This window comes from Gracilinanus agilis, chromosome X (genome assembly GCF_016433145.1).
Source record: "Gracilinanus agilis isolate LMUSP501 chromosome X, AgileGrace, whole genome shotgun sequence".
NCBI classification, from domain to species: Eukaryota; Metazoa; Chordata; class Mammalia; order Didelphimorphia; family Didelphidae; genus Gracilinanus; species Gracilinanus agilis.
In genome coordinates, this window is record NC_058136.1 from 2,044,563 (window position 1) to 2,058,620 (window position 14,058).

At 38.8% G+C, this 14,058-nt stretch overlaps 1 protein-coding gene across 1 annotated transcript in view; it reads left to right on the forward strand.

Annotated features, from left to right (window-relative positions):
- LOC123253459 (endoplasmic reticulum-Golgi intermediate compartment protein 1-like) overlaps positions 1–13,821 on the forward strand; it is a 62,307-nt gene extending 48,486 nt beyond the window's left edge. The window contains exon 7 of the mRNA XM_044682649.1: positions 13,693–13,821. Coding sequence (XP_044538584.1) covers positions 13,693–13,821 — 129 coding nt within the window. The remainder of the gene's footprint in view (positions 1–13,692) is intronic.
- Positions 13,822–14,058: the final 237 nt, after the last annotated feature.

Consider the following 14,058-nt stretch of genomic DNA (forward strand, 5'->3'; position numbering starts at 1 on the left):
TCCCAATGGATAGTATAGCTACTCTTCCCTCTCCAGGTTGATTACACTGAGAGTAAGGTTTGATTATTACCTCTTAATACTCTCTTCCTCTCCTCCTTATAATAGTATTTGTCTCCTCTCCTTCCCATACCCTCTTTGTGTGAATAGAATATCCTATTTTTCTTATTCACTCAAGTTTCTCTTGGTGTCCCCTGCTATTCACCCCCTCTTTCCCATCCCCCATGTCATCTTAGATTATTTAGTGTTCCACCCTCACCCTGTGAATTATTCTTCTGATTACTATAATAGTGGATACTATAATAGTGAATAGAATTCACTACAGAGAATTATACATAACATTTCTCTACATAGGAATACATATAATTAGATGTTACTGAGGCCCTTAGAAAGGCAAATTTAAAAATTATAAGTTTTCTTTCTTTCCTCTCTGTTTCTTATTTACCTTTTCATGTTTCTCCCTATTTTTGTGGTTGGATATCAAACGTTCCATTTAGCCCTGGTCTTTTCTGTGCAAATACTAGGAATTCTTCAATTTTGTTGAATGCCCATACTTTCCCCTGGAAATATACAGTCAATTTTGATGGGTAGTTGATCCGTGGTTGCAGGCCCAGCTCTCTTGCCTTTCTGAATATCGTATTCCAAGCCTTGCGATCTTTTAGCGTGGAGGCTGCCAGATCCTGTGTGATCCTGATTGGTGCTCCTTGATATTTGAATTGTTTCTTTCTGGCTTCTTGTAAGATTTTTTCCTTTGCTTGGAAACTCTTGAATTTGGCAATTATATTTCTGGGTATTTTCTTTTCTTGATCGAATGTCGCAGGTGTTCTATGAATCCTTTCAATATCTATATTACCCTCTTGTTGTAGGACTTCAGGGCAATTTTGCTGAATTATTTCTGTTAGTATGGAGTCCAGGTTTCTATTAATTTCTGGTTTTTCTGGAAGACCAATTATTCTCAAATTGTCTCTTCTAGACCGGTTTTCTTGGTCTGTCACTCTCTCATTGAGATATTTCATGTTTCCTTCTATTTTTTCAGTCTTTTGACTTTGTTTTATTTGTTCTTGTTGTCTTGAGAGATCATTAGCTTCTAATTGCTCAATTCTGGCCTTTAGGGATTGGTTTTCAGCTATAATCTTTCGGTTTTCGGCTATAATCTTCTGGTATTCCTTTTCAATCTGGACATTTCTGGTGTTCAATTTGCTTATCAGTTCATTTGGTTTCTGAGCCTCACTTTCCAATTGCAAGATTCTACCTTTTAAACTATTATTTTCTTGCCAGATCTCTTCCATTTTCCTCAAAATCTCAGTTTTGAACTCTTCCATAGCTTGTGAGGAGTTTTCCTTATTTGAGGAGGATCCGGATGCTTGTTTGTTCTCTTCCTCTGTTTGCTTGGTTGTCTGGATTTTCTCTGTGTAAAAGCTGTCGAGTGTTAAAGACTTCTTTTTCTTGTTGTTAATCTTTCTCTTCTGAACTTCCTGAGACTGGGTAGCCATCGTTAGCCCAGCAGCTTCTCAGGTTTATCCTCGCGCTCAGGGTCTGTCCGCGGTCAAGCCCCCATTGGACCCCCTTGCTTGATCCTCTGCCGGAGGTTTTTTTACAAGTCTCAGGGCTCTGCTTCCACAGTCGTATACCCGCGTATGCTGGTTCCCCACTCAGGGTTTCAGAGATTTAGCTCGTGGCTGTGTCTGCCTCCACCCACGCCTCCGCGGAGCCTGAGCTCTGAGCCCCCCTGAGCTCTGAGCCCGCCTGACCTCTGCTCCCGTGCTCTGCGCCCTAAGCCCGCGCTCAGATTTTGGGTGCGTTCTTTGGCTTTTTGGAGTCCCAAATCTTGCTGCTCTCAGGAACAGGCCCTGGAGCTGCCAGTGACTCGATGGGTGCCCCAAATTTGCTCTATTTCTTTTTAACTGGCTTCAGCGCTATAGGTGGTGTATGTGGGGAGGGGGTGGGGGTGGGGTGGTTGCTTAGCCCGCAATTTAGTGAGAGCTGTTTCACCCCTTTATAGCATGGAAATGCCTCGATTCCACGTACCTTCCACGCTGTGCCCTGTTGTGGGGTTCTTCCATTTGTCTGGACTTGTTTTTATGTCCCCTTGAGGAGTTTTGTGTGTTTTGGTCAGGAGAGGTTAAGAGCTACTTCTTACTCTGCCGCCATCTTAACCCGGAACCTGGGCAAACTTTTTAAAGAGGGGGCCAAAGGAAAGAAATGCTCCTCTGTCAGTCTGTTTCTAAGGCAACTCTTTCCAAGTTTCATTGTATTGTATCCTACTCATTGTATTTGTCAGATTAGAAATAATGTCTCACAGCTGGATAGAACATTTCAGGGGACCCACATCTGGCCTGAGGGCTGTAGTTTGCCCACCACTGGTCTAGAGTGATTTTAAATGGAGTTTCTGTTTCTAACTCCTGCTGCTGAATTTTTTTAGAAATATATAGAAATGCTGATGATTTATGTGGGTTTATTTTGTACCCTACAGCTTTACTAAAAGTTGTTAATTATTTCCACTAGTTTTTTAGTTGATTTTCTGTGGTTCTTTAAGTATACCATCATATCATCTGCAAAGAAGTAGTTTAGTCTCCTCACTGCCTACTCCTACTTTAGTCCCTTCAATTTCTTTTTCTTCTCTAATTGCTACTGCTAGCTTTTCTAGTACAATATTGAATAAAAGAGGTAATAATGGGCATCTTTGCTTCACTCCTGATCTTATTGGGAAGGCTTCTAACTTGTCCCCATTGCAGATGATACTTGCTGATGGTTTTAAATATATACTGTTTATTATTTTGAGGAATGACCCTTCTATTCCTATACTTTCTATTGTTTTCAGTAGTGTAAAGGCAGTATGGGGAAAGCAGCCTTTTTAGAATGTTGAAAAGCAGGCTGATTGACACAAATCGTCGGTTGCCTTTACAGTAGGAATGTTGTATTTTGTCAAAGGCTTTTTCTGCATCTATTGAGATAATCATGTGATTTCTGTTGGTTTGATTATTGATGTGGTCAATTATGTGTATGGTTTTCCTAATATTAAACCATCCTTGTATTCCTGGTATAAATCCCACCTGATCATAGTGAATAATCCTCATGATCACTTGCTGGAGTGTTTTTGCTAGTATTCTATTTAAGATTTTTGCACCTATGTACATTAAGGTGATTGGTCTGTAGTTTTCTTTTGTAAGAAGCTAGGGAAGCCAGGCATTTTGGAACTGTGAGAGATGGAACATGGAAGAAGAAAAGAGAGGAGAGTGATAGTTGGGCGGATGCAAAGACTTGTGAGAGAAGAACCAACTGAACACTCAGCTTTGGGGTTGATAGCCAGGAGGGAGATGGTTTTTTGGGGCTGTGGGATCCACAAGTGAAATTTGGAGAGTTTCCTGAGACCTTCAATGAAGATTGATCATATCATTTGTTCTCTCTTGGTTCCTGATCAACTGGAAATATATAACAACAGTTTCTTCAGTTTGGCCAGGGGCATCTGGACTTCTGTGGGGAGCCGACCCCTGGGAACCACAAAAATTGCCTTGGGCCTTGTCCTTCTATATTCCCTTTAGTTTAGTAACACTTCTAGCTATAGGAGTACTATTTGGGGATTGGGTCAGAGAAGCTGGGATTTTGGGGAATGCAGAAAAATCTCTGTGGGTACCCTGCCCAGTCAAGGACTAAAAGGGGATTTAGGGTTTACCTGCACCCCCTTTCCCAGAAACCTTCATTCTTATATTCCCTTGATTATTTTGTTTCTGAAATAAACCCTGTCCATTTGATTTAGTCAAATTGGAGTGAACTATATTGGTGGGAGACAGAACTTGTGGGTTGAGGGAGGAAGGTTAGCAGACCTCCATCTTTAAAACTGATTCCAGCTGGGGATTTCTGGGGGAAGTTTTGTTTGTATTTCCCAGCACGAACATCTTTTTGGGGTCACACTTGTTTCCCCTGGAGGAGAAGACATTCCTTTAACTTCTCTAGCCTGGCAGGAATGTCTGGGGATCCCCATTTCCCCAAGAAACCCCATTTTCTCTCCCTAGTAAGGAGGGGTGGCTGTGAGGGAGAAGTGGGGGTTACCAACTACACCCCCATCCTCCTAATCACACCTCTTCTTACACTTTCTTAGTTTTTGGTCTGCCTGGCTTTGGTATCAGTACCATATTTGTATCATGAAAGGAATTTGGTAAAACTCCTTTGCTTATTTTGTCAAATAATTTGTATAGTATTGGGATTAGTTGTTCTTTAAATGTTTGATAGAATTCACTTTTGAATCCATCTGGCCCAGAGAATTTTTTCTTAGAAATTTCCTTGATGACTTCTTCAGTTTCTTTTTCTGAGATGGGATTGTTTAAGAATTCTATTTCCTCATTTGTTAATCTGGGCAATTTATATTTTTGTAAATATTCAGCCATTTCAGCTAGATTGTCATATTTACCTAGATTTGCCATATAATTGAGCAAAGTAGTTCTTAATAATTGCCTTAATTTCCTCTTCATTAGAAGTGATTGCCCCTTTCATCTTTGATATTGTTAATTTGATTTTATTCTTTCTTTTTTTATTAGATTGACTAGCACTTTATTTTATTTGTTTTTTCAAAGTACCAGCTCCTAATCTTATTTATTAGTTCAATAGTTCTTTTACTTTCAATTTGATTAATTTATCCTTTAATTTTTAGGATTTCCAATTTAGTTTTTATCTGGGGATTTTTAATTTGGTCTTTTTCTAATTTTTTAAGTTGAAAGCCCAATTCATTGATCTCCACCCTCTCTATTTTGTTGGTATAAGCACTCAGTGATATAATTTTCCCCCTGAGTATTACTTTGGCTGTATCCCATAGGTTTTGATATGATGTCTCCTCATTGTCACTCTCTTTAATGAAATCTGTAATTGTTTCTATGGCTTCTTCTTTGACCCACCTGTTTTGAAGAATTAGATTATTTGATTTCCAATTAACTTTAAATTTGCCTTTCCATGGACCCTTGTTAATTATAATTTTTATAGCATTATGATCTGTAAAAGTGTCATTTATTATTTCTGATTTTCTGCATTTGTTTGCAATATTTCTATGCCCTAGGACTTGGTTGATCTTTGTATATACACCATGTACTGCTGAGAAGAAGGTATATTACTTTTTTTTTTGTTTTTTTTTTGTTTGTTTTTTAAACCCTTAACTTCTGTGTATTGGCTCCTAGGTGAAAGAGTGGTAAGGGTGGGCAATGGGGGTCAAGTGACTTGCCCAGGGTCACACAGCTGGGAAGTGTCTGAGGCCGGATTTGAACCTAGGAACTCCCGTCTCTAGGCCTGACTCTTAATCCACTGAGCTACCCAGCTGCCCCGGTATATTACTTTTTAACCCTGTTCAGTTTTCTCCAGATATCTATTAACTCTAATTTTTCTAATAATTTACTTACTTCCCTTATGTCTTTCTTATTTATTTTTTGGTTTGATTTATCTAGTTCTGAGAGGGGAAGGTTAAGAGCCCCCACTAGTATGATCTTACTATCTATTTCCTTCTTGAGCTTCTTCAATTTTTCCTTTAGAAATCTAGATGCTATCCCATTTGGTGCATAGATGTTTAGTAATGATATTACTTCATTGTTTATAGTACCTTTTAACAAAATGTAATTTCCTTCCTTATCTCTTTTAATCAGATCAATTTCTACTTTGGCTTTGTCTGGTATCATGATTGCTACTCCTGCTTTTTTTACTTTAGATCATGCATAATATATTCTGTTCCAGCCTTTTACCTTGAATCTGTGTGTTTGTCACCCTGCCTCAAATATGTTTCTTGTAAACAACATATAGTAGGATTCTGCTTTTTAATCTACTCTGCTATCCACTTCTGTTTAATGGGTGAGTTCATCCCATTCACTTTAAGCATCATAATTAATAATTGTGTATTGTCTTCCATCTTATTATCCCCTTTAGATCTTGCTCTATTCCCTTTCACTCTATTCTTTCTCACCAATATTTTGCTTTTTGTCACCCCCCACCCAAGTTCCTCCTCCCTTCCATTACCCTAATCCCCATTTCCTTTGTCTTGTTCTCCTTCTGCTTCTCTGTAGGGAAGATAGAATTCTATGCCCCACTGAGTATATTTGTTTTTCCCTCTGTGAGCCAGTTATAGGAGAGTAAAGTTTAAGCATTGCCCATCACCACCCTTATCCTCCCCTCTCTGTATTGATTTTTTCACCTCTTTATGTTATATAATTTATTCTATGTCTCCCTTCCCTTTTCTCTCAGTGCAACCCTCTTTTTCAGCCCTTGATTGATTTTTACATGTCATTCATATGCATACATATATCATGCATACATATTGTTCCATATCATCACATTTACATATACATGATGTCATCATGTATCATCATATACATCATATTATCATAATCAGCTTACTTTTCCACCCTCTTTCTGAGTAAGTTATTTCTATCTTCTCTACCACTGAGAGTAATTTTTGAGAATTATAGAAATCTTCTTTCCATATAGATACATAAACATTTTTACCTTAATGATTCTCTTAAATTTTCTCTTTCTTATTTACCTTTCTGAACTTCTCTTGTGTCTCATATTTGGCCTTCACATTTTTTGTTTAGGTCTGGCTTATTCCTCAGGAATGCTTGGAAATCTTCTATCTTATTGAATGACCATTTTTTCCCCTGAAAGAGTATACTCAGTTTTGCTGGATAGGTGATTCTGTGTTGCAAATCCAAATCTTTCACTTTTCTGAATATCATATTCCATGTCTTTCGATCCTTTAATGTAAAAGCCTCTAGGTCCTTAGTGATCCTGATTGGAACTCAATGGTATTTGAATGGTTTCTTTTTGGCTGCTTGAAGTATATTTTTTCTTGGCTTGGTGGCTCTTGAATTTGGCTATTACATTCCTCGAAGGTGTCAATTGAGGATTTCTTTCTGGAGGCAATCTGTGAATTCTTTCAATTTCAATTTTATTTTCTTGTTCAAGGATCTCTGGGAAGTTTTCTTTGATAATTTCTTGTAATATGATATCCGAGGTTTTTTCTTCATCATGGCTTTCAGGTAATTCAATAATTCTCAGATTGTTTCTCCTAGACCTGCTTTCTAGGTACGTTGTTTTTTCAATAATATATTTGATGTATTCCTCTGTTTTTTCATTCCTTTGCTTCTGCTTTATTGTTTCTTGAACTGTGTCCTCACCCCAAGACCAGGCTGAGATTCCTGGTTTCTCTCTGGGCCCATGAGGATGGCCTCTTTAGCCCAGATTGCCTTGAGCTGTGTTATTTTTAAAAATGATGAAGGCTGATATTGTGAGGAAAACTAATATTTTATTTAGGCCCATGTTGATAGAATAAAATCGTACCACACACCTGGCTATATCAAATTGCCGCCTCAGCCATTTTATTCCATACCTTCCCTACTCCTCTTCGTCCCCAGGGAGTACACTCAGGTATCAAAGAGAGCTGTCTCAAGGCCGACCTCCGAATTTAAGCTGCACTACACGTTGGAGACATCACCACGTCTAAAACCAGAAACCCATTGGATCACGGAAAATGTAGTTTCAAAGTCCCCCACATGTCCACAGGAAGTTTGTTAAATACTACATATCTTGAGGCTTAATACCTCTAATGGAACCCCAGTAATTTTAAATAACACAGCTGGGACTCCTCTGGACTTCTCCACAGGTTTGCAATTTCAAGGGTTGTTAGTTGGCTTATACCACTAATTGCCTGGCAGGATCTCAGGGTCTGACTTAGTTTGAGCTTAAGTTTGGAACCAGTGAGAGCAGATGTGTGGGGTGGTGGGGTTGTGTGGCTTGCTCTTGGCTTGCTTTTTTTTTTTTTTTACATTTATTAATATTCATTTTTAACATGGTTACATGATTCATGCTCCTCCTTTCCCCTTCAACCCCCCCCCCGCACCCCCCCTACCCATGCGCATTTCCACTAGTTTTGTCATGTGTCCTTGATCGAGACCAATTTCCAAATTGTTGGTAGTTGCATTGGTGTGATAGTTTCGAGTCCACACCCCCAATCATGTCCACCCCAACCCATGCGTTCAAGCAGTTGTTTTTCTTATATGTTTCCTCTCCTGCAGTCCTTCCTCTGAATGTGGGTAGCATCTTTACCATAAATCCCTCAGAATTGTCCTGGGTCATTGTATTGCTGCTGGTTCAGAGGTCCATTACATTCGATTTTACCACAGAATGTCAGTCTCTGTGTATAGAGTTCTTCTGGCTCTGCTCCTTTCGCCTTGGCTTGCTTTTTACTTGCTGCTATTCCCCCTGCTAGCTCTTCCCCCTCTCACCTCAGTTCCCCAGATGATATCTGCCTATCTTTTGGGTTTTTCTTATTTTGAAGTTTGGGTTTTTCTTTTTTCCTCTGTCTCTTTGTTGGTTCCTTCACTCCTGTATTCGTTTTGTGGCAATATTTTCCTCTTGGTCAGAGAAGATTTTCATGTTGAAATGGCATGCTGCTGCCCTAGTTACTCCTTCAACTTCAGTATTGCTTTGATAATTTGTATCTTCTAGGAGGAATCCCCAGAAACTTTTGATTGCCTTTTGGAGAGGAAGTGGAGATGGTGAGGACAGCAGGCCCCAGGGATGGGGCAATTAGAAGGGAGTAAGAAAGGGTGACTAGCAGCAGTCCTTATCTCCTGGCCATGCCATAGAGGAATTTGCCAGGTGTATATAGCAAAGCATTGACTATTGTCAAAATAATAAAAAAACCTGTTCAACCCTTGGGGGATTTTCAAAGATCCCTTTCCAGGCTTCTCCCTAGCATTAGGATTTAGGGAAATAGTAGCTCTCTTTAATTGTAGCATTGCTTGTTTATTTTTTAAAGATAAATTTTATTAATGAATTTGTTTTTTATATTACTATAATTTCTAGAAATGTCCTAGACTCCTCCCATATCCCAGATTTCTAATCAGTTGCCAAAGTTTCCTTCACAACATCCTGATGGGCATGGTGGTTCTCACCTATAATTCATGCTCCTGAGGAGGCTGAAGCTGACGATTTTCTTGAGTTAGGGAGTAATGAGGTGTTAAGGGAGGACTAGCACCCCTAGTTCGAGGGCTTGCTGAGCCCTTTTCAAGACTGCTTATCCACCTTTTGTAAGGGTGAAAAAGGGATTTTATGGGTTCAATATATTAAAGATGGTCGCCAGAGGATTGAACTATTATCAAGCCTCAATTAAGAGTAATCTCAAATCAAATTGACTTTTATGGAAATTTATTTACATGAGAAAAGAGAGAGGAAGTAGGGAAATAAGAATCTATTCCACTAATTAGTCCAGGTATATCTTAACCCTCGGCTGAGGGTTAAAGGGCCCGAGGCCTGGAGGTGAATGGAGCAAACTAAATTCACAGAGTCTATAAAAAGAAGTTTCTTAATAGAAATTCAGGAAGATTCAGTCTTTAAACTCACCACATGGAACAGTCTCGGTCACGAACCAGCAAAGCTCCCTCAGGTCCCCTTCACCAAACCAGAAGCCATCTCACTCACACAACTCCCTCTTTTTAAAGTGGTCACATATTCGTCACTTCCAGTGCCTTCCCCTAGCCTGGGTGTCCAATCACAATAGATGCTTTCTCATAGAAAGCCTAGGGGGAGGTCGGTTGATTCTGATTTGTTACTCACTCTAGCACACGTGGGTTGGGACCTCCCAGAAGTGGAAGGTGCTCTTACCTTTGGTGATTAAATCTAAAGATGGGCAGTGTAGACTTAATCTAATTATCACACTTTGATGTCCACTTTCTCACATGGCCCCAAGAGGCTATAGCATGTGAAGTGGCTGCGGCCTGGTATATATGTACTGATAAATGTTTAATGATCAGCTTTCTGTGAAAAAAACCACACATGACACACTTTAAAATTTAATCTAGATAGGTTGCTGTCTCAGACACCAGCCGTGTGACCCTAGGCATATCCCTTAACCCTTTTTGTCTCAATTTCCTCACCTTTAAAATGAGCTGGAGAAGGAAATAGCAAATCACTTCAATGTTTTTGCCAAGAACTCCCCCACTGGGGTCACAGGGAATTGGACATAACTGAAATGACTGAACAAAAAAAAATCTGCATTACTAATCATTAATTAAGTCAAATCTCTATAATTAACATTTTCTTAAGTCATTCATAGTATGATCTCCTGGCAGTCACTTGATCCCTCTATTGTCTCCCAGGCTATCTCCCTTGCATTAGCCACTATCTCTTTTCTCCATTTGACTTGTTTGGTGAACCAATTTGGCTCTATAATGTCCTTCTCTCTTGAAATCTTAGCCCTTACAAACCTCAGTCTTTGACTGTTCCCACCATTTGCTGCCTTTAAGCCTACATGTGTTGTTCAATAAAGGTGGAGAAAATCACACAAATGCTTTGACTGGGTCCACAACAAATTTATTTTACATAGCCTTAATTTGGTCCTCACTGCTGCTAGGCAATACTACTATATACCTCCCTCATCAACTCACTGTCCCACTCTCTACCAAAACTCTTTCAAACCTTTTCAGTACTCAGACTTCTCATTACTCTCCCTTTCCCCTCTCAACTAAGAACCTTGTCTCATATTTTACAGAAAAAACTGAAGCCATTTACTGTGAGCTCTCTCTTTTTCTTCCTCATCTCCGATCACTCAGGTACCTTCTGCCACTCTCTCTTCCTTCACACCTACCTCACATGATGAAGTGGCCTTACTCTTTACCAAGGCTAACCCCTCTATTTGTTCGAGTGATCTCATTCTATCTTGTCTCGTCTAACAGATTGCTCTTTCTGTCATCCCTGCTCTTTCACTTATTTTTAATCTCTCCTTGTCTACTGGTTCATTCTCTACTGCCTACAAATAAGTCCATGTCTCCCTCGTCCTGAAAAAACCCACGCTTGATCCTTCCATCTCTACTATCATCCTATATCTCTTCTAACCTTTGTAGCTAAACTCTTCAAAAAGACCATCTATAATAGATCTTTCCACCTTTTCCTCCTCACTCTCTTAACCTGGTACAGTTTGGCTTCCCATCTTATTCCACCAAAATTGCTCTCTTCAAAGTTACTAATGATTTCTTAGTTGCCAAATCCAATAGCCTTTTCTCACTCTTCTCCTTGACTTCTGAGCAGCCTTTGACACTTTTGATGGCCCTCCTCTTGGATACTTTCTTCTCTCTAGGTTTTCAGGACATAGCTCTTTCCTGGCTCTCCTACCTATCTGACCAATCCTCTGTCTCCTTTTCTGGTTCCTTCAGATTGTACCCTCCAGCCATAAGTGTCTCAAAGAACTCTTTCCAGGGCCTTCTCTTTCCCGCCTACACTATGTCACTTGGTGATCTCATCAGCTCTCATGGGTTTTAGTATGATTTCCATGCTGATGATTTTAATGTCTACTTTTCTTGCCTCAATCTCTCTGCTGACCTCTAATCTCTCATTCCAACTACCTTTCAGACATCTTGAACTCACAGTGTTTAAAATGAAACTTATTTTCCCACCAAACCTTTCCTATTAAAGGGCAAAGCCATCCTGTAGGAGTCATCCTGGGTTCCTCATTATCTGTCACCCTCCATCTCCAGGCTTTTGCCAAGGCCTCTGAGTTTCACCTCTGCAACATTTCTTGAATATCCCCCTTTTCTCCTCTGACTCCACCACTGATGAAGGCCCTCAAGTCACACCTGGATTATTGCAGTATTCTGCAAGTGAGTCTGCCTGCCTCAAGTCTCTTCTCCCCACTACAATCTAGTGATTTTCCTAAAGCACAGGTCTGATTATGTCAGGCCTCCCTCCCAGATTCAATAAACTCCAGTGACTGTTGCCTCCAGAAACTCTCTGTTTGGCATTCAAAACCTTTCAAAACCTAAAGCCCTTCAACTTGTCCAGTCTTACTCCAACACATACTCTTTATTCCAGTTTTACATGTATTATCATATAAAACATATTTCTGTATTATTTATTTTTTAAGAGAATAATCTTATAAAACCAAAACCCCAAATTATATACCCCAATAAACAGATGATAAATCATATGTTACCATCTGCATTTATATAAAAGTTTATAAAGTTATTTATACATAATATAAATTTATATATAATGCTTATATATAAATTTATATATAATATAATATTTATATAAAAGTTTATAAAAATTAGAGCAATTTTTAAGCTTTAATAGCTATTAAAACTTGAATTTAATAGTACATCTCATACATCTAGGTATTTATTACCTTTATGTTCATGCTTTCCCCATTAGAATGTAAACTCATTTTAACTATGGATAATTTTGTTCTTTATAATTGTATTCTCAGTGCCTCACATTGTGCCTGATACATAGTAGGTACCTAAAAAATACTTATTGATTGATTGAAATATCTTCCATATCTCCCCAAATTCAACTCTTCTGTGACAAAGAAAAACAAGCAAAAACATCTAGTGTAGTAAGTGCATCCGACAGTTTTTTTGTGATGCACACATACATATATGTATACATATATAAATGTAATACATATTGATATGTAATATGTTTTTATTATCTGTAATTGTGGATAATTTATGATTTTCATTAAGAATTTGATTTCCTTTTAGTGATCATTTAACTCTGTTATTATATATAATTCATTTTCAGTTATTCTTCCTTTACTTTGTCCCATGCTTCCTCAAACTCCTCATAGTCATGATTTCTTATTTAACAATAATGTTACATTACTTTCATATATAACAATCTTTTAAAACACATTTCCTAAATTAACTTTAATATTGTATAAGAGAGAGAGAGCACTGGCCTATGTGACCTTAAATGAGTCATTTACCCTCTCTGCACCTCAGTTTCCTCATCTGTAAAGTGAGGGAATTACCTTACAGAGTATCTAAGATTCCTTCCATCTCTAAACCTATGACCTAAGAGATCTAGGAGTAAATAGGTAGAGAAAAATGAAGGATATTTTTAGGTTTTTTTCCCTACTCTCACTGGCTTGAGCCAAAATGACAGAGAGGGATGCTTTTAGAGGTTCAGAAAGCAACTTGCTATTTTATAGGTTAGTTAGTAGAGTTAAAAATTTACATCTGGGAGTTTAAGGAGGAGATGAAGATTCTGACAAAGGTAATTAAAACAATTGAGATTCCTGACACAGCAATAAGTCTGAGTAGGCAGCTGCAGAGGAGGATTCAGAGAAGATGTGGCCTGAGATATTGAAATCACAGGGAGGAGAACCTATCACTCAAGAGTCATAGAATTGGGAGCAGCTAGATGGATTGATAGCCAGGCCTAGAGACAAGAGGTCTTGAGTTCAAATTTAGCCTCAGATACTTCTTGGCTGTGTGACCCTGGGCAAGTCACAACCTCAGTTGCCTAGCCCTTATCACTCTTCTGTCTTAGAACCAATACATAGTATTGATTCTAAGATAGAAGAAAAGGTTTGAAAAAAACCAAGAGTCATAGAATATCTTGAGCTGTCAGGGGCCTTAGTGATCATGTGGGCCAACTCCTTTTGACTGAGGAGAATAAGTTATAGGAAAACTGACTTGCCCAAGGTCACAGAGCAAGTAAGAAGGGCAGAGATTTTAATCCATGTTTCTTTGGTTCCAAATTCATTGCTCTTTTTATCACATATACTGTCCTCTGTTTTTCCTTAACACTTAAGAAATGCATTGATTATAGAAGGAGGAAAGAGGTTGTAATTGAGTGAAGAAATGAAGAAATGGAGTTCTTGAAATGGAGCTCAACATTTTCCATATAATTTTCTGTTCAAGTAATTCCCTCCTTGCTCTGAAGGAGAAAGGATTTGAGGGGGAGGTTCAGATGATCTTCTCTAGATGTGATGGCTATATGGAGAAAGGTCAGTGGGAATATGCCAGGTGGACCACCGTCAACATTTTAACCTCTCAGATCGATGTGTCCTAAGACTGTGAAGAACTTTAGGGAAGGTAGCACTTGAACTATGCTTTGAAGGATAGTAGAATTTTCGAAAGGAAGAATGGAGGTGGACAGACATGAGTAAAGTTATGGAAATATTATAGGGAAAAGTTTAGGGGATAATAGTGAAAGCTCTAGTTTGACTGAAGATATAGAGTTTTGGGGGGGGGGAGAATAGTGTGAAATAAGGCAGGAGAGATCAGGTAAGGGTAGCACTAGACTGTG